At 42.3% G+C, this 20,964-nt stretch overlaps 1 protein-coding gene across 1 annotated transcript; it reads left to right on the forward strand.

Moving 5' to 3' along the window:
- Positions 1-1,261: 1,261 nt before the first annotated feature.
- Positions 1,262-20,499, forward strand: IHO1 (interactor of HORMAD1 1). Its single transcript, XM_036267347.1, has 7 exons — positions 1,262-1,334; positions 4,207-4,381; positions 6,459-6,622; positions 13,999-14,047; positions 14,233-14,320; positions 18,962-19,065; positions 19,375-20,499. Exons 1-7 carry the CDS (start codon positions 1,279-1,281, stop codon positions 20,497-20,499), a joined length of 1,761 nt encoding a protein of 586 aa, XP_036123240.1. The 5' UTR covers positions 1,262-1,278.
- Positions 20,500-20,964: the final 465 nt, after the last annotated feature.

The following is a 20,964-nucleotide window of genomic DNA, read 5'->3' on the forward strand; positions in this document are numbered from 1 at the left end:
TTTGGCTCAGCGGTTAGAGCGTCCACCTGCGGTCCGGAGAGACCCGGGTTCGGTTCCCGCTAAGGGCATGTACCTCGGTTGCGGTTTGTCCCCGGCCCTGGTTGGTCGTGCGGGTGGCAGCCACTCGATGTGTCCCTTTCACATCGATGTTTCCCTCTCTCTCTCTTCCTCTCTCTCCCTCCCACTCTATCTATACAAAAAATGGAAAAATGTCCTCGGGTGAGGATAAAAAAAAAAAAGTATACTAAATGTCTATATTTTTTCAGAACTTATTTTATTCAGATCTATGTTGGAACAGTATTTGATATTTGATGAAATATGTCCACCATATGTGTAGGAATCATCCTCTGATAACCCTCAGTGGTAATATGTAATCTGATACATATGAATGTTCTGTGAGATCAGGGAGACAAACTAGAATTTGGACTTGTTACATAAAATCTAGGCCATATGATCATTATAATGAACCGTATGTAGTAGTATGCAGTTTATTGTATTATGTAGTAGTATGCAGTTTATTGTATTGGCGTGAGCAGAGTAGGCACGCCTACTTATGAGAGGTGTGGAAAAGCACTTTTTTTTTTTATCCTCACTCGAGGACATTTTTCCTTTCTTAGTTCAGATAGAGTGGGAGGGAGAACGAGAGAGAGAAACATCGACGTGAAAGGGACACATTGAGTGGCTGCCACCCACACAACCCAACCAGGGCCGGGGACAAACTGCATCCGAGGTACGTGCCCTTAGCGGGAACCGAACCTGGGCCTCTCTGGACCGCAGGCCGATGCTCTAACCGCTGAGCCAAACTGGCCAGGGCTGGAAAAGCACTTTTGCACAAACCACTCACTCTTCATCTAGCTTTACTGCCCAGTTCCTCAGCTCTCTTAGCATTCCAATATCCTATCATTTGGGAAGGTTATACATTATTGTATCAGGCAATGAAAAATGGGATTTATTGGTCTTTTCCTAAAAGATTATTAGTAGGGTGGCAAGAGAAAGGACTAGAGAGCAGAGGATGGAAGTCGGATTTACTATGTCATAGGTGATTGGGCTCTCCTTGGTGGTATTAAGAAGGAGAAAAAATTATATGCAGTGTAACAACAGAATACCTGTTTCTGGCACATGGCTAATGGGAATTTTCACTAACTGGTGAAAATATAACTACTGAAATGTCCTCATCTACATATAATCACCAGTAAAACAATCTTGGTGGGGTGGGGGGGTGATATTAACTTTTTAAATTAATATTTCTCTTTTTAAAAATAGGGATAATCATACGAAATGAATTTTAACGTCTGGAATATCAAAGATATGCTCAGTATTCCCTCAGGCTCTGGGTAAGTTTTCCGATTATATATTCTGATACTTAAGATCTTTTAGTTGTATTGATTTCATAGAAAGAGGCTCCCTTTCCTATTGGTTTATAGTAATAGAGTTGCCCCATATACTTTCTTCCCCTCACTTATCACTACTGCACCCTCCCATACATGTCTTTTTTTCTTTTACTTATTTTATGATTATAAAAGCAATGTCAATTCAACTATGTATATTAATTGAGCAATGACTCTTTGTTCAGCACTGGGCCTAGGGACTATTAATGCCTATGAGAGTTAGACATTGTCCAACATTTAGAAGCTCTCACTACAGTGGAGTGATTGCTATTGAAATAGCAAGGAGGGAGTTCAAAACAATGTCCAGATATGTGTTCAGTTGTGTAGTACAATTTTTAGGTACTATGGAGTTATGAGCCACTCCAGCTGTTGAAAAGACTCACTGAGATATTGCCTCCTCTACTACTGCTCCATTGGTGTCTACCAGCCATGCAGTAGGTCTGCCATTGCTAACTTGGTGGGTGTGTCCCAGAAGTAGTATATATTTAAGGGATTTCTTACTGCTTTTGGTATGCTTTTATCATTGGATAATTTTTTAAATATTTTTATTGATTTTTTTAAGAGAGGGGGGAAAGGAGAGAGAGATAGAAACATCAATGTGAGAGAGTGAGAGAGGTACATCAATTGGCCACCTCCTGCATGCCCCCTGCTGGGGATTGAGCCTGCAACCCAGGCATGTGCCCTGACCAGGAATTAAACTGGGACTTCTCAGTCCATGGGACGATACTCAAGCAACTGAGCCACACCAGCCTGACAAGGCTAGTTTATTTTCTTCCTAACACCTTCCTAAAGACAGTTATTAATTCAGCAAAAACCTAGAGCACTTTTCTTTTTATTTCTCGAAAGTTGATACAGAGTAAGGAAAAAATCTTTGCTTAATCCAGATCATAGCTTTAAGATGTAAATCCTACACTATTTCTGTAGGCTCACAGAGCTGTTTTGTAATGATTATGCAATCTATATTATAATATATGCATGCAGTCCATTACCTTAGCTAATCTTAGAGAATGATTCTATGAGTCAAAATAATAACTCTTCCCTGTGCTGAACTATTAATGTTTCTATCTGATTGTATTAATATATGATGGTTTCGTTAGCTTAGAATATGTATTTATATGCTATCTAATTACTTTAACACTTGGAAAAGGAATGATTTGTGTGCATGTGTTTTAATGAAAAGCATGTTTTCTTGGGTTACACAACAGCATTAAATAATACAGATTGTTGAGGTGTTTTTCAAATAAAAACTTGAAGACTGTTTTACTTGTCCTATTTATATGCTCTCTCTAGTAGGCTCAGTACACGTGTTCAAGTATGATTGCATCATATCAGTATCCCTATCTGATCTTTCATATGTGAGGTTTCAAAGACTGGCATAGATATCTACGGAAAGGAAGTTTGAAGTTCACAGCTGGAATATTTAAAGCAAACCAAGGATAAAGCATGAAAAGTGTGAATGGGAACAATACCTTATTTCAAAACAATCGTTAATGGATCCTCTTGTGCACAAATTTGAGTTGACCATATTCTTCAGCCCATATTGGTAGTCTGCTTGGGCTACCAAAACAAACTACCGTAAACTGGATGGCTTAAACAACAAAACTTTATTTTTTCACGGTTTTGGAGGTTGGAAATCCTAGAACTCTAGGCCAGCATAATTGGTTTCCGGTGAAAGCTTCCTTCCTGGCCTGCAGACAACCACCTTCTTGCTGTGTCCTCACTTGAGAGAGAAAGAGCTCTTTGGTGTCTCTTCTTATAAGGACACTAGGTTGTGGGTTTAAAAGTTTACATAAACGATATGTAATAGTGTTCATTCAGTTTTTACTTTTTTCCTGCACTTAAAATTATGTTTTGAGACTTATTCATGTGTAAATCTAACTTATTGATTCTGACTACTGCATCAGTTATATACATATACTATATTTTATTTTTTATCTATTCCCTTAATGATGAAAAGAGTCAACTTTTTTTTTTTTATCCTCACCCGAGGTTATTTTTCCATTTTTTGTACAAATAGAGTGGGAGGGAGAGAGAGGAAGGGAGAGAGAGAGAGAAACATCGATGTGAAGGGACACATTGAGTGGCTGCCACCCACACGACCAACCAGGGCCGGGGACAAACTGCAACCGAAGTACATGCCCTTAGCGGGAACCGAACCCGGGTCTCTCTGGACCGCAGGCCGACGCTCTAACCGCTGAGCCAAACTGGCCAGGGCAAAAGAGTCAACTTTTTAAAAGATAAAGTTCTCGCCTTGGCTGATTTGGCTCAGCAGTAGAGCAACAGCCCACTGATCAATGAGTCGCGGGTTCGATTCTGGTCAAAGCCATGTACCTCAGTTGCAGTTCGTCCAGGCCCTGGTCAGGGTTGTGTGGAAGGCAACCAGTTGATGTGTGCCTCTCACGTGGATGTTTCTCTCTCTCTTTCCCTCCCACTTTATCGGAAGATAAATAGAAAAATATCCTCGGGTGAGGAATAAAAAATAATAATAATAAAGGAAAATTCTCTTAATCCCTAAAGATTTTATGAACTTTGATCTCCAAAATGGTGTTATAGCCTACAGTGCTATTGTACAAGGAATAATGGTGTGATTGTTTCAATTCCCATCTGATTGTCCCCAGGTTATTGTAATAAAAATGGCTGGCATTCAAAATTTTCTTGCTTCTTCATAGGTTGTGCTGGCAGTGTTCAGGGGACTAGGAGGTCAGAACAAGCTAGCACTCTGCCCAGAATATTCTGAAATGAATAGTTGTAAATTATGATTTTATTTATTCCGGATGTTTTCTACTTACTACACTTTTATTTTCTTACTTAATTTCAGGACCACCAAGTCATCTAACTGGACTAGTAATCAGACTGATCACTCCAGTCTCAGTGATTCTCAGTTCCTCTTTGGATCCCAGTTCTGTCCAGAAAGTTCAGAGACCCTGTCAGCACCACTGGACTTTGGTGTCCATTTGAGAGATCCAAAACAATTACAAAAGAATTCTCTGGATGTGAGTCTGATTGCCAGAATTTCTCTGCATGCATTTCACTGTCATTATGGAGATAAGCTGTAAAGATGACTTATGCTGTTTTTGTTTTTGTTTTGTTTTTTTATCCTCACCTGAGGACATTTTTGCATTTATCCTCAGATAGAGCAGGAGGGAGAGGGGAAGGAAGAGAGAGAGAGAAACTTCAATGTGAGAGAGAAATATCAACTGGTTGCCACCCACATGACCCCAACCGGGGCCAGGGACAAACTGCAACCAAGGTACGTGCCCTTAGTAGGAACCGAACTTGGTCTCTCTGGTCTGCGGGCTGACTCTCTAACCGCTGGGCCAAACCGGCCAGGGCGGCTTATTCTGTTGAATTATATTTCAGAAATGTACATCTCTAAGGATTACTCTCCTAAATGGATTTGTGCTTATTGGTGAATCGTTTGACTTGGTAGATTAAAATGGAGAAGTATCAGCCTGGCTGGTCTGGCTCACTGGTTTTGCATCAACCTGTCCACCAAGAGGTTGTCAGTTTGATTCCCAGTCAGGGCACATACCCAAGTTGTAGGCCAAATCCCCAGTGTGGGGCATGCAGGAGGCAGCCAGTCAATGTTCTCTTTCATCAGTGTTTCTATCTCACTCCCTCTCTCTTTCTCTCTCTCTCAAAAAATTCAATAAAGAAATTTTTTTTAAATAAATGGAGCTATATTTGCGGTTTCTTCTTTTACTAAAGCAGTGTAGAATAGTGCCAGTATCTTGACCACTTCTAGGGAGATCAAATATTGCATGATATTTTCTAAGACTAGGCATACTATTACTTATAAAAATTTCTTGAGAAAAAAGAACTTTAAAAAAATTGGAATAAAGTAACACAAACTTTATTTTAGATGAACATTTTTTTTCTAAGAAACTTCAGATGCTTTGTGGATTTTAGTCTACTATGCTATGTTACCTCCTTGAAGAAGATAAGGATTCTAAGGCCCAAGTTAATGAATAAGACCCAGAATAAGGAACCAAGTCTCTTAAGTTCTTGATTTTTTTTTATAAGACCAGCATGTTTTTTTTGTGAGTCAGAAATATTTTTATATATTTTGGTTTAGAACTAGATTTGACTTTATATACAAACTTATCTGCATCAAATAGAAACTGAATGAGTAAGATGAGGTCAGTGCTTTAAATTAGTAGGGTATGGCCCTGGCCAGTTTAGCTCAGCGGTTAGAGCGTTGGCCTGTGGTCCAGAGACCTGGGTTCGGTTCCCGCTAAGGGCACGTACCTTGGTTGCAGTTTGTCCCCGGCCCTGGTTGGGTCATGTGGGTGGCGACCACTCCATGTGTCCCTTTCACATTGATGTTTCTCTCTCTTTCTCTCTCTCTCTTCCTTTCTCTCCCTCCCATTCTAGCTGAACAAAAAATGGAAAAATGTCCTCAGGTGAGGATAAAAAATATATATATAGCCCTGGCCGGTTTGGCTCAGCCGTTGGAGCGTCGGCCTGCGGACCTGAGAGACCCGGGTTCGGTTCCCGCTAAGGGCGCGTACCTCGGTTGCAGTTTGTCCCCGGCCCTGGTTGGTCGTGCGGGTGGCAGCCACTCGATGTGTCCCTTTCACATCGATGTTTCTCTCTCTCTCTCTCTTCCTCTCTCTCCCTCCCACTCTACCTGAACAAAAAATGGAAAAATGTCCTCGGGTGAGGATTAAAAAAACAAAACAACAACAACAACAACAACAACAAATATATATATATATAGTTTATCAGCTATAATTAAAAAATTTTAAATATATATATATACATAAAATACTTGATGGAAAAAATAATTATCTGTTGTTGCCTTTAAATTTATAATTTGATATTAAGCCATTTTAACTGACATTGTATATATCTCTGGGCCAGTAAGGCAGAAACTATATTAATAAAAAGAGTTGCTTTATTTTAATACAATTTTCTTGCATATATGAAATAAAAAGGAAATACTATATGCTGTGTTGTTAGTATTATGGTCTGCACGTAAATGTGACTTCATTGTATAGAAAATAGTGAATGTTATAGGTATTTTTATATCTGAAATACTATAATGATTATTATTTTTTTATTTAACAGAGTGAACCTAATATTTTCACAAAGTACCAGACAAAACCCCAGCTGTTTGGAGAAGATCCAAAAGATGGAGGCTTATTTCCTCTTCCTTTGCCAGTTGGAAAATCAAAAGGCCTCTTGGAACAATTTGAGGAGAAAAAGAAGAGAGCAAAAGACAAATGTGACAGGTACACAAGCCTTTCAAGTAGACAAGACAGCTCCTCCTTTATGAGGAAACAGAAAATGCAATGCCAGTAGCGAAGGGTTCCATCCCAGCAGGATCGGCTGGCTTTTCCAGCTCATCTAGTAATTAACTCTTGACTTGCTTTAGTGTCAGTGTAACTTGTGGCAGATTGGAATTGGCTGCCACAGCTTTGGCCCCTCTGAAAAGCGAGCTGAAGGACTTCTTAGAGAAATGCAACATTCAAATAGTATTACGTTTAGTCTACCCAAAATTCTGCCTTTTAATTTGTTTTCTTTTCAGATCATCAGAATTAGGAAATAAGATAACATTATTTGTTTTAGGATCAAGAACAGAGAACGTGAATTCTTAAGTCCTTAGTTCAGGCTGACTTTCTCACTTGGAAATGTTGCTATTTTTTCAGACAGTTCTAAATTTTATACATATTCTTATTTGTTAGTGTTATATTGATTTTTAAAACAAATATGTGATATATTGTTAATTAAAAAAATTGAGGTCACTGAGGAAATTAACTTGTTCATTTCTTGGTGGTAAATTATTATCAAGGCAACATCTTTAGGGAGCACAGAAATCATAACACCCAAGCAGAGATATAGTTTGTTATTCCTGTGGCAGTGTATATGTATTGCTTGGTATCACCACTAGTGCTTTGATGTTGAAAGAGCCAGAATTTCTTTTAAAAATTCCTAGACTAGGTATGTATTATACTATATAACTATCTTCTTTTAGTTAGAAAAGCAAAATGCTCTATTTGAAGACTTTGATAAATAAACATTTCCCAGACTTTGACAGACTCTTTCCCTTAGAAATCCAGCACCTAGCAGTTTCTCAGGCCCCCAAGGCCATGTTGGGTACTGCACACAGACAGGCTGCCCACGCCCTCTTACTGCCTCAGATAGATCAGTCTTAATGTTTTTGTTCTCTGGGCCTTTGGATTATATTTTGCTTAATCAATATTTCTGAACTGAAAAAAATTTATAGAAACTTTGAGTACCACTTGATATTTCCTTCCTTCCTTCCTTCCTTCCTTCCTTTTCCTTTCTTTGTTTCATTTCCTTCTCTCTTTTTTGTAGTGAAATGAATTTCTGTTAATTATTTACAAGACGGCAAAATATATAGAGAGTATTTATGTAGAGAAAACAAATCATGAGGACTCCGGATAATTTCTCCCCATTAAAAAGAATTCGAGGCAGTGCCCTCGGTACTCCCCTGGATCTCTCTTGCATCAACAGTAGATGAGACAGACCCAGGGATGCCCTTTCTTCCAGCCTCTGACCACCCTCCAACCCCCACCTTAGCCAACCTCAGCCTCTGAGACCAGCCAACACCGTATTTTTTTTTTTTTTTATCCTCACCCGAGGACATTTTTCCCTTTTTTGTTCAGATAGAGTGGGAGGGAGAGAGAGGAACAGAGAGAGAGAGAGAGAGAGAGAGAGAGAGAGAGAGAGAAACATCGATGTGAAAGGAACACATTGAGTGGCTGCCACCCACACAACCGACCAGGGCCGGGGACAAACTGCAACCGAGGTACATGCCCTTAGCGGGAACCGAACCCGGGTCTCTCAGGACCGCAGGTGGATGCTCTAACCGCTGAGCCAAACCGGCCAGGGCCAACACCGTATTTTGACATTAACTCCCTACTGCTGAACAACCATGAGCTCCCAAATTTGTCAGAATTATTCTACCGAGGTGGAGGCTGCCATCAACTGCCTGGTCACCCTGCATCTGTGGGCCTCCCACACCTACCTCTCTCTAGGCTTCTATTTCGACCATGATGATGTGGCTCTGGAGGGCCTGGACCACTTCTTCTGTGATTTGGCTGAGGAGAAGCTCTAGGGTGCCCAGCACCTCGTAAAGATGCAAAACCAGCATGGGGGCAGTGTCCTCTTCCAGGATGTGCTGCAGCCTTCCCAAGATCAGTGGGAATGAAACTCAGGACGTCGTGGAAGCCGCCATAGTCATGGAGAATCTGAACCTGGCCCTTTTAGATCTGCAGGCACTGGGTCCTACCTGCACAGACCCTGATCTCCGTGATTTCCTGGAGAACCACTTCCTGGATGAGGAGGTGAAACTCATCAAGAAAATGGTCTGAGCACCTGACTAATCTCTGCAGGTTGGCCAGCCCCCAGGCCGGGCGGGCAATTATGTCTTATTAATACTCTTCCTCAGTCACTACTAGAAGCCTTTGGGGCTCAGAAGCCTTTGAGGGGCCCCTCTGCATCTCCCTAGTGTCTGGCTTTTTCCTGAGCCTCTCCCTGAAACCACTGGGCATCCTTTTAACTACCCTAGAGCCTTCTCCCATGCATTGGACCAAATGGAAACCATAAAGCTTTTTGCAAGAAAAAATAAAATTCGAGCTTAAGATATTGACTTATATGATAGGCAGAAAATAATAATTTTAATTCATTCTGGCAAAAACAAAACCCAAGATTTTAGATTCCTTGCTTTCTGTCAATAAGTGCTTGTCAAAAATGTGGTAAGATGGCCCTGGCCGGTTTGGCTCAGCGGTTAGAGCGTCAGCCTGCGGTCCAGAGAGACCCGGGTTTGGTTCCCGCTAAGGGCATGTACCTCGGTAGCAGTTTGTCCCTGGCCCTGGTTGGTCGTGCGGGTGGCAGCCCCTCGATGTGTCCCTTTCACGTCGATGTTTCTCTCTCTCTCTCTCTCTCTTCCTCTCCCTCCCTCCCTTCCACTCTATCTGAACCAAGGAAAAAAGGAAAAATGTCCTCGGATGAGGATTAAAAAAAAAAATGTGGTAAGATGGAGTGAGAAATTTTAAAATGATAAAGAGAAAGCATACTACTGTAAATTTGGAATCAGGAAAGTGATAAACCATGCTACAGAGTTCAAACACAAGAGATGCTACAAACCAATAAGAAAATGTATTTACATATTGTGTTTTGAAATTACATATTTTTCAAAACTTATAGAAAGAGGTGAAGAAATCTCAAAAGAAACCTTAATCATTCAGCAGAAACCCACCTCAAACTAGCTTTGAAAAGGAGGATATATTATCTTTCTTAATCAATCTGGGAAGGATAGAGAATGAAATGGAATAAGAATCCATCTCTTGTCTGTGCTTCTCTCTCCATCTATACTTTATTCTCTCCTAATAGAGACCAGCTTTCTACTAACACAGAGGAAGAGAGTCTTATTTGAAAAATCCTAGTGAAGGCTTCTGATTGGCTTGCTTAGGTCATGGGGGTGAGCAAAGGGGCATGACTGGAAGTCACTTTTTGGATGCAGAAAGAAGCAGTTCCTCATTAGAGGAGGATGCTGGACACACCAAACAATGGATGGCCATTACCCAGATTATTTATTTTTATCTGTAATATTTGAGAAAACAGATTAATCTCATAACTAATAAATAAGCTAAGGACCACAAATAGATAATAAAAATAACCATGTTCTTTCAATGATTGTTGATCACCATGGTGAAATTTGATCATTCATTCACTCAATAAACACTGTGCTAGGCCCACAAGGGAAAGAATAATGGTAACTGTCTTTGAAGTTCTCTGTCTGGTTAGGGGGACACATATACGATGGATAAATTATACAACTGTGCCAGAGTTATTATTTGTAAGCAACAGAAACAAGTTCATTTAAATGGAAAAATAATTTTAAAAATTATATTGGAATGGGTTCTGATTCGGGGTAAAATGGAGTAAACATACTGTGTCTCTCCCACTGAATGTAACTAAAATCCTTGAGCAGAGAGCATGTAGCATCTGAGCATTCTGAAAAGTAAATGGTAGCAGGTGGATTGGGAAGGAAACCTGACTCCAAAGTATGAAAATTCTAGTTTTGAGTTTCCTGGGATTTTTGTTTGTTTTTAACCAAAATTTAAAATGTTTGCTATGGCCCTGGCCAGTTTGGCTCGGCGGTTAGAGCATCGGTCTGCGGTCCGGAGAGACCCGGGTTCGGTTCCCGCTAAAGGCACATACTTCGGTTGCAGTTTGTCCCCAGCCCTGGTTGGTCGTGAGGGTGGCGGCCACTCGATGTGTCCCTTTCACGTCGATGTTTCTCTCTCTCTTCCTCTCTCTCCCTCCCACTCTATCTGTACAAAAAATGGAAAAATGTCCTCGGGTGAGGATAAAAAAATAAATAAATAAATAAAATGTTTGCTATGCAACAGCCATTGAGAATGAAATGATAAGCTACTGGCGGGCGGGGGGGGGTGAGGGGGTTCTTGTAAACATTTTTTTTTTTAAACTAGAAACTCCTAAAGAGTTTTTTTTTCTTATTATTGATTTTAAAGAGAGAGGGAATGAGAAAGAGAAACATCAGTGAGAGAGAACATCGATTGGCTGTCTCCTGCATGCCCCCCACTGGGGACTGAACAACATGGGCATGTGACCTAACCAGGAATAGAACTAGCGACTTCCTGGTACATGGGTTCGATGTTCAACTACTGAGCCACACCAGCCGGGCTATAAACATTTTCAAGAAAGGACTTGTTGGTTGAGCATTGACCCATGCACCAAGAGGTCGCCGGTTCAATTTCCAGTCAGGGCACATGCCCAGGTTGTGGGCCCAATCCCCAGTGTGGGGCTTGAAGGAGGCGGCCAATCAATGTTCTCTCTCATTGATGTTTCTATCTCTCTCTCCCTCTCCTTTTCTCTCTCTCTAAAATCAATAAAGAAAAAAAAATTTAATGATAACAATAAGTTTTCAATCTTTACATCCTTATCACTCTGTAACCACTATAGAGAGCCCAGAAAAATTACATATACTATGATTACATTTTTCTAATGTTCAAAATTGCCTTGTTTTCTTTTTTGTTTAGTTTTCTATGTAGGATTCATAAATCTATCCCCAAATTCTGCAGCCAAACTGAAAAGCTCCTTCTTACATATTTAAACACATCAGAAATTCTCTGTGTCATTTTCTTCTCAGAGGCATCCTTCCCAATTCCAATCTGAACTTGGTACTCTTAGTCCATAGCGCAGCTGTCATCTGAGTTGGATCCTCTGTTACTTGAATCCTATGGCCTCTTCTTTCTTGGTTTACTCCTTGGATTTGGTGAAGCATATATTCTAGAAACTTCCTGGCAACAAGTACATGGAACCTAAACAATTTTTTGAGAACTTGTGTACCTGAAATTGTTATTTTCCCCTCATACTTGATGGCAAATTAGGCTGGATATAGAATTCTAGATTGGAAATTATTTTTCTTCAACATTTCTAAAGCAGTGCTCCATTGCCCTATTGCTTTATATGTTGCTATTAAAAAGTCTGATGCTGCCCTGGCCAGTTTAGCTCAGCGGTTAGAGCATCAGCCTGCGATCCAGAGAGACCCGGATTTGGTTCCTAACAGCACGTATCTCGGTTGCAGTTTGTCCCTGGCCCTGGTTGGGTCATGCAGGTGGCAGCCACTCGATGTGTATCTTTCACATCGATGTTTCTCTCTCTCTCTCTCTCCCTCCCACTCTATCTGAACAAAAAATGGAAAAATGTCCTTGGGTAAGGATAATAACAAACAAAAAGTCTGATGCCATTCTGATCCTTGATCCTGTGTATGTCAATTTTTTCTTTTTTCTTTCTGGAAGTGTTTAGGATCTTCTCATTATCCATAGAGTTTTGAAATTTTACAGTAATGTGCTTTGATGTGGCATGTCATAATCCTTGGGCATTGGGTAGTTCCTTTTAACTTATAAATTTATGTCTTTCAGTTCTGGGAATTTTTATACCTCTGAAAATCCCCTTCTATTTTTACTCTTCTTTCTTTCTTTCTGTATCTCCAATTTTGGGTATGTGGGAGATCTCCTGCATTGATCCTCTAATTTTTAAAAACTATTTTCCATCTCTTTGTCTTTTGTTTTGTTTTCTATCATATTTCTTTAGCTATTTCTACCATATGTCTATCTCTATTTCTATTTCTACTGTATTTCTTACTATTATACTTGCTTAATTTCTGCTATATTAAATTTCTAGGTACCCATATTCTCTGCTCTTATACTTTAATAACATTCTGTTCTTAACATCCCTAATTCATTAACATTTTTATTTTTAATATATATATATTTTTACAAATAATGTGCCAAACTCTTTCATTAAAAAACAAAAAACAAAAAAAAAACATCGCCCTGGTCGGTTTGGATCAGCGGTTAGAGCGTTGACCCGCAGACCAATGAGTCCCGGGTTTGATTCTGGCCAAGGGCACGTACCTCAGTTGCAGTTCACCCCCTGCCCTGGTTGGGGTCGTGTGGGAGGCAGCCATTCGATATGTCCCTTTCACGTCGAAGTTTCTCTCTCTCTCTTCCTCTCTCTCCCTCCCACTCTATCTGAACAAAAATGGACAAATGTCCTCAGGTGAGGATAAAAACAACAACAACATATAGTTGGCCATGGCTGGTTTTGCTCAGCAGTTAGAGCATCAGCCTGTGGACCAAAGAGTTGTGGGTTTGATTCCAGTCAAGGACATGTAACTTGGTTGCAGTTCAATCTCTGGCCCTGGTCGGGGTCATGTGGGAGGCAACCAATCGATGCATCTGTTTCACATCGATGTCTCTCTCTCCCCTTCCCTCCCTGCCTCCCACTCTATCTGAAGATAAATGGAAAAATATCCTCCAGTGAAGATTAAAAAGAAAAACAAAACAGAACAAAAAACATATGGTTGTAGATTTCCAAATGGTTCTATTAAATTCTCCTTTCAAAGTCAGTCTCGTGAAGCATGCAAAAAACTGTATGAAGAGTTGTCCTACTGGAGTTTTAAAATTGATAGTTGTATCTGTATTATATAGATTAAATGAACAAAATCTGTAACATGTTTAAATGACCATCCATGTCTGAATCTTTTCAAAAGCAGGATATTTATTTGAAAAATAATTGTGATAGTTTCTTTTTCATTAGAAATTAATATTGTTCCCAAAATTGTCTCCCTACTGCCTCATTCTTATAATCAAAATAATAGTCATTAGACTAAAATGTATCCAGGAGTTAGGAGCCACTAGGTGATAGGAATTTCCCATCTCCATTAAAATCATATGGGATCACATAGTCAAAGACATGTAACACACAGGCCATTGTTGACTAAAACTTAGTTACTAAAACGTAGGCACATAACTGTCAAAGCCTGCCTGTTCTCCTGGAGTAACCACTTAAGTTGTTAACATTTAACCTCATTTAAGGCACATATAGAGTTCATTTTTAAAAAAGTGGTTTGCCTTGGAAATGGTCATGAAAAGTCTATGTTCTCCTTTTTCCAGCTGAACACTACGGTTTCTCAGGGTCTCCAACACCGATCAAGGGCTGTTTTGATGCTACACTAGGTGGATGCCTGCCATGTTCACGGAGTCAATTCTGTTACACATTGTTTCAATATTTCACAAAGATTTGTTTTCTTTTTTCTCTCCTATTCTAGTGAGACTCTACACAACTTCATTTCCCATGTCAGAGAAAGCATTCACAAAGTAAGTATCGCTACATTTCAAAGTTAGAACATCTTACATTTTGAGAAGTTTAATAATTATGTTGTACTGACTTTAGTTCATGTAGAATAACAATATATTAACAACTTTTTATCATTAAATGACAATTCTCCAAGTTAGTAAAATAAGGCAACAGTCTGTGGATTTTTTAATTTTGAATTTCTTAGTTGCAGACTTCCGTAGAAAAGTCTGAGGAACATCTCAGTTTAAGAAGCCAGTCTATTTTGGATTCTTTGGAGACTGTGGCCAAGACATGTGAGTGTCTCCTGTTTGAGGTCATCAGCAGAGGGCACTGGTGAGCAGAGAACGTGAACTTGCTGACCCTAGCCAGGTTTCTGCCAGTAGTGAGGTTCCATACTGAGATTCAGATGAGAGGTTGGGTACGGAATGTTAGTCCTGAAGAGAGGTGACGCACACACTAAACTGGGTAGTGGGGCTGGGAAAAAATAGATAAATAAACCATAGTGGGACCCAGCTCTGTGTGGGAATGCCCCTGTCCCTAGATGCCTTCCGCGAAGTACTAATCCTCCTCTAGTAACCCCACTGGTAGCTCTCCCAGATTTCTCATCTCACTGCCTGAAGTAAATCAGCAGCATCCCCGAGTCTCAAATGAATTGTTGGCTGTGCTGTCTATAAAGGCACTGCTCCCTTAGGACTTAGAAATAAGGAAACCGCTCCCTTAGGATTTAGAAATACTCCAATCACCACTGTTCTTGCTGCCTTGGTTTCAGTGAGACCTTTTATAGTGAATCACAGAATCTTGCTCAACTTCAGTTACAATTTGTAGCTTGTAAAGTCCCCTGCTCTGCCAGTTAGTGATTTATGTTTAGCTGAAACTGTGGTCCCAGCCCTTAATAAACACGAGAGAGCCAATACACAGCTCTCTTTAGGCGGACACTCTCTGGAACCAACAACTAAACAGCAAGATGGTGGCTGCATCTGCACTTGTTTGCATTTGTCTGTGTGTTTATTTTCCAGTTTAAACAAATTGAAGCCAACTTATTCAAATGCCATGGGATGGATTGCTCATGATTTATAAAAAGTAATGCCTTTGTGTGGCTTAGAAATTAATCCCCATATGTCTGCAAAGAAGCTCTGTACTGCCTGCTGGCTTCCAACCTGGGTATCCCACACATAGGGCAACTGAGCGTCTGTTTGGAAACCGGTTCTGGAAGCCTAGAACTGTTACCCTCCTCACAAGAAGGAGCAAGATAAAGAGCAGAAACAAATCAGGAATGTTTTCTTTGAGTAAGATGATAGAAAACTATTTCTACGTGTCCAAGGAAAGCATTCCTTTTGCTTTCTATATTTAAAACTATATGAAGTACGAAAAGGAGGATTGCAGCTAAGCTGTGACATTTAAGGTACAAACCGGGAATCGAGTGCCCAAGGCCCCAATGCAAGGTCAGGGCAGAGAGAGGACTGGAACTGAGTCTGGCTTATAGTAGGCATGGGGATCCTGATCCTTCACCCATCATGGCTCCTTAGTTGTCAGAGGGTAGGACTTAGGAGAGGGAGCTACACTGATAGGATAAGCAGTAACAAACACTGTGACATCATATGAATTAGAAAGCCAGGTCATTCTTGGAAATGGGCACAAGTAGCCTGTCCTCAGTCATTCCCTTTCTTGGTAGATAGTGATCAGGAGCAGGAAGTTAGTCATGGAGAGAGGAACTGGACATCCTCTGTCGTACAGCCAGGCCCAGTCCAGCGGCTAGGGCTCTGAACTCCGAGCCTTCTGCAGCTGTCCGTGCGCACCCCGAGCTCCAAGGCAAGGGGAAGCCGGCGGAAAGCGCTGTGAACTGGAGCCTCCGCAGACCGAGGTCTGAGGTCTTGCCCAGTCACACCTGCCTCTTCAGCCATTCAGCCTTAGCTCCTCTTGTTCTTCGCCGAGGACACCCAGGGCCAGAGTGGTGAACGGAATCAGCAAGGCCTTCCGCATCCTACTTTGTCTTGGGTTTAGGTGAGCTGATTAGAGAGCAGCACTTTCACCTCATAGGGATCAGTTTTTTGAAAATATGATCATCAGGAAAATAATAAAAAGAAGGAAGCACTACCAAAAATTAGAAAACATTTCTTTTGGAAAATAGATAACTCTTACAACAAAATTCATTCCATGTGACTTGATATATTAATATAATTATAAAAAGAACTATAAGAAAAAGAAAAAAGTATATATAAAAAAGAACTATAAGAAAGCATGGACAGCCCTGGCTGGTTTGGCTCAGCGGTTGGAGCGTCGGCCTGCAGTCCTGAGAGACCCGGGTTCGGTTCCTGCTAAGGGCACGTACCTTGGTTGCAGTTTGTCCCCAGCCCTGGTTGGTCATGCAGGTGGCAGCCACTCGATGTGTCCCTTCACATCGATGTTTCTCTCTCTCTCTCCCTTCCTCTCCCTCCCTCCCGCTCTATCTGAACAAAAAATGGAAAAATGTCCTCGGGTGAGGATAAAAAAACCCAAAAAAACAAACAAACAAAAAAAGAAAGCATGGACAACATTTTTATAATTTTAGAGAGAGAAATGTCTTTCTAAGCAGCACACATATAATTGTTTAGAGAATGAGGCCCGTCTATATGAACCATGTTGGAGTGGAAATATCTATTCATTGATAAATGAAAACAGCTCCTGTGTACCGGTTTGCTCCAGGACATATCTCACAGAGGAGTGTGGCCAGTCAGGGAAAATTGGGAAAGGTATCCTGAAAAAAGGGGGGGGAGGGGGCTAAGGAATCTTCTTTCATAGACGGGGCTCCCAGACCTTTGCTCAGGCTCAGGACAGCTGGGAGAGCAAAACCACAGAGTCAAAGGAAAGTCACTGGCCGCCAGTGGGAAAGCATCAGAATCTGTCTCATCTCAATGGAGCCTTTATCAAATCACTAAAATAGAAACTGTTTTACATATCCTCTTCTCAAGGAGGCAGAGATATTGTCCGGAATATGGAAATGGATTTAAAATGGGATTTTTACCGAAAAAGCTAAAAATATCTGTTTATAGCCAAAGCAGAAATGAAATGAGTTCCCTTCTAGAGAACACACACACAGGATCTATTTATGTGGATATGCATATATATTAATGCAAAATTCAAGAAACTGCTCATAATGTTAAATCCAGAAAGTGGAACCAAGGTCTGCATGGGAAAGTTTGGTAATTTATCATTGTATTATACTGTTATGGTTTTGAGTTATTTTCAGAAATAAACATTTTAAAGGAAAAAGAAAAAAAGACTAGACTTTGGAAGGAATGAGCTTAATACAAAAGCTCCTGTAAAGAAGGTATGTTTCTCCGGGGACAAGGAAAGAGTATGTGGGACCACAGACAGGTGTTTTCTGAACACTGAATCTAGAACTGAACACTTTGCTTGCCTTCCTCATTCTCTGCTTTTGTGGTTGGTAATGTTCACTGTTGCTAAGAAACATTGCTATTTAGGAACTCATCTAGGATAGGATAATTACGTTTGCTTTCTACTACAAATATCTATATGGATGTCTGGGAAAATATTTGACTAATTGAGTTTATGAACAGGAATCCAATACTGGAAATATAAGTAAACATCCTTTTTCTAACTGGTTGACACATGGAATTTAACTTGCATTGAGCAATAGGAGAAAATTTGTTTTCTAAACATTTCTTATGTTTTTATTGAGGTAAAATACACATACCACGAGCTTTTGGAAGACTACCCTGGCTTGTCTGCTCCCAGCCGTAACAGGCTCTTCCTTTTGCTTCAGAGCTTTGTCACTTGCTGCTTCCTGCACCTGAACAACCTTCTCTGGTCTTTGCAGGGCCAGCTCCTTTTCCTTCCTCTGGTTTTGCCCTAAATGTCTCCATCTCTGATGACCTTATTTACCTAAAGTAGGTGCCCGGCCCTCTCGTTGTTATAATCCCTATCAAAGCATTTATTGCAATGTTCTGTGCATGTTTGTTTACTTGACTATTGTCATTACAGTCTTGTAGCTCCAGATCTGGCTGATCGTTCTTTAGATCCTAGTTTTAGGACTTATCATTATCATCATTCTGAGGATCTTTTTTTAATTTATTTATCTAAAGTAGGTGTTGAATAAATGTAAGAGCATTTTCACATGACCTGCAGTTTAGCAAGAGGATGGCAATAATCAGTTGCAACAATGTGTTATTAAATGTATGTGTGTAAAATCCCATATGCAAAAGAGGGGAGCCAATGTCAGTCCTGAGTGGCGAACACTCAGTTCCCCAAGCCCATCAGAGCCCAAGTGTAAGTGCGGGATAAGTACGTGGAGGGAGAGAAGTGATGGTGCAGTAGAGCACACAGCGAATGCCCCCAGCAGAGCAAAGGAGCACCCAAGCGAGACGGGAACTATTTTCCAAGGAGGTGACTGAGAGCAGAAGGAAGACCAGGCATTGGGAAGAAGAAGAGTTGCACTGGGGTGGTGGAAGGAAGGGGTAGAGTGACAGGGATAGAAGCAGAAGTGCTCCAGCCAGTGGGGAGAGAGATTGCTTAAGAAACACTGCTCAGGGATGCAGAGAGGCTGGGGGAGGGGGATGAGCCCATTTAAAGTGGGACCCGTGGGTGCGATTGAAAGTTTCAGTGAAGATTTCAGAGCAGGCGTGACCATACCTGCTTTCTAGGAAGATCACTCTAATAACAGGGCCAAGAAGGAGGTGGGTGCTGTCGTCTGGGCCCAACAGGTGCTGAGGTTGAGTTTGCCCTGGCTAGGATGTCCTTGGGGAGGGAGAGAGGAAGACAGTGGAGGAAGCATCTTCCTCTGGCTTCCTCTTCTCACCAAGGCAGAGCTGGATGGATCAAGTCCTGAGCTCAAGCACAGCAGGCTCAGGTGGCCATGCCAGGTTGGCCCCTCTTTCTCCACCACTGTGGCCTGGACATCATCTTCACAAGGTGAATTATCATTGTTCTGTATTTAGTGCAAGAAACTGCACGGGCCCAGAGTGCTCTGGTGTTGGAAACGATACAGGACAAAGGCAACATGGAGCAGGCCAGCCTTGAGATGCAGAAGAGATTTGAAGCTGTAAGTATAGGCCCCAGCTCGTTTCCTCAAGTGTCTTTTTGGCTTTGTCACTAAGGCCCAGAGAGACACCTTTAATGTTGCGAATTTTCAGCCTAGAACAGGGGCCAACACAACTCAGGCCCCTTGGTAATGGACCAGGGTAGAGTCCAGCTTCCTTTGCCAAGGTTCTCCAGCACAATGCGGGCCTAGGGGCTGTCCTCCAGAGGGTAGCCATGCTTGGCCCACATCGTTTGGTTTGTTTGCACATTTGATTTTGCTTTTTGAGTTGCACTGTTTGTAACTCGCTTCTTTCTCACTGCCTTTCCCTAGAGACAAGCAGAGTTTATAGAAATGAAGTCCAACCTGAAGCACCTTGAAGTGTTAGTTGCCCAGCAGAGTAAGGACTTCCAGCAGCTGTGTGAGCAGCTGGGCCAGCTGAATGTGCCCAGTGTCCTGGCAGAGCTGAAGAGGTTACTCTCGGTGTCTCGGGGATGCGGGCATGTGAAAGACAGCACTTCCCAGACTTCGCCGCTGCTGGCCCAGAGCCTCAGTTTCACCAGGCAGGACAAGCATGCCTCCGAGGAGCCAGCTATGGGGCAGGCCCAGGCACACTCTGCTGCGCAGGACCTGAGGATGGGCTCCCTGCGGCCTGGGGAGTTTGGTGTCTGGGGTGAGGGAGCAAAGAGGGCAGCTCTCCAGGAAGAGGCTGTGCTGCTGGCAGTTGGAGGCGGCAAGAGAAGCAGGCGAGTCAGGGACAAGGCCGCGCGGACTAACTGCAAGAATCAGCCTATGACTACAAGCTCGGAGAACCATGGCTCCAGCATTCCAGGCCACCAGGTTCCTGGTGTCAGGGACCTGCTTTCCCAAGGAGCCTTGCGGCTTATCTCCCTGGACTTAAACAATTCTGTAACCATCCAGAAACGTCAAACCAAAGACGTGTTTTCATGTGATCCTTGTGAGCGCAGGTCGGTGACTGGACAGACAGGCAGAACTGTAGGGCAAAAGGGGAAAGGCCGGCGGCAGCCCAGGAAAACCCCCAGAGGCAGGCCTCCAGCCAGAGAGCAAGGGCAAACCAGAGGCAAAACCTGTGCTTCCAATTCCAAATGTCCGCAGTCTCTGGCTTCTGACTCACAGAGTTCCCCCCCAGAGCAGCAGGGACCCCTTGCGCAGCCCCTGCGTCTGTGTGGCCCCAGGAACCTCACAAAACCAGTCTGCCCTGCTCTGGGAGGAGCACTCACACCCAAGACAGGAGAGGCAGTTCAAGGGACCGTCCTGCAGCTCAGCAGGTCCTGTTCCCAAGGCAATAGCAAGCTTTCCAACAGCCCCAAGGGCGACCACCAAATGAGCTGGTTCAGTGACCTCAACCCTGAATGTTCCCAGTCTCCTCTGTGCAAGCAACCAGGAAAGAATGTGCTCTATGACCTGGGTTTTGATAGCAGCGATGATGGCTTCTGACCAGCCCTCAGTGACTTCAGCTGGTTTCATGGTCTCAGCTGGAAAGACCAAGTACAGAACACTTGGGCTGCTAACAGCAGAAAGCCTGCTTGGGACCCTTAGAGTCAAAGGCCCTGCTAGAAAGGGGGCAGCTCTGGGATTCTGGGTACCAGGTGCTGCCCACAACAACATAAGGGACAAGTGCACCCTTGTTTACTGAAATGAAGTGGTGGCCAGAGCTGGGGCAGCAGCTCAGCCGCAGCGCGTTTGTCGTGTTGGTGAAGGGCAGGCGGCGGCCTCAGGGAGACCCGACTTCTGAGCAGAAGGCCTCGGAACTGCAGGTCTGTGGGAGCAGGGCGCTCACATTTTGTGTCTTCATAATATTCCCTACACGTGACCAATATCTTTCTGGGCTTCAGTTTTTTGTTTTGTTTTTTTCTTCAGTTTAGCTGCCAGAGTATTTGCATTTTTGGTCAGTGGACATAA

This window comes from Molossus molossus, unplaced genomic scaffold (assembly GCF_014108415.1).
Source record: "Molossus molossus isolate mMolMol1 unplaced genomic scaffold, mMolMol1.p scaffold_m16_p_18, whole genome shotgun sequence".
NCBI classification, from domain to species: domain Eukaryota; kingdom Metazoa; phylum Chordata; class Mammalia; order Chiroptera; family Molossidae; genus Molossus; species Molossus molossus.

Excerpts from the sequence above, each read along its gene's own strand:
- IHO1 (XM_036267347.1), top strand. The coding sequence starts at position 1,279 with ATGAATTTTAACGTCTGGAATATCAAAGATATGCTCAGTATTCCCTCA. Across the intron at positions 1,335-4,206 it reads AGTATTCCCTCAGGCTCTGG|GACCACCAAGTCATCTAACT; the intron begins GTAAGTTTTCCG and ends ACTTAATTTCAG. Across the intron at positions 14,321-18,961 it reads GGAGACTGTGGCCAAGACAT|TGCAAGAAACTGCACGGGCC; the intron begins GTGAGTGTCTCC and ends TTCTGTATTTAG.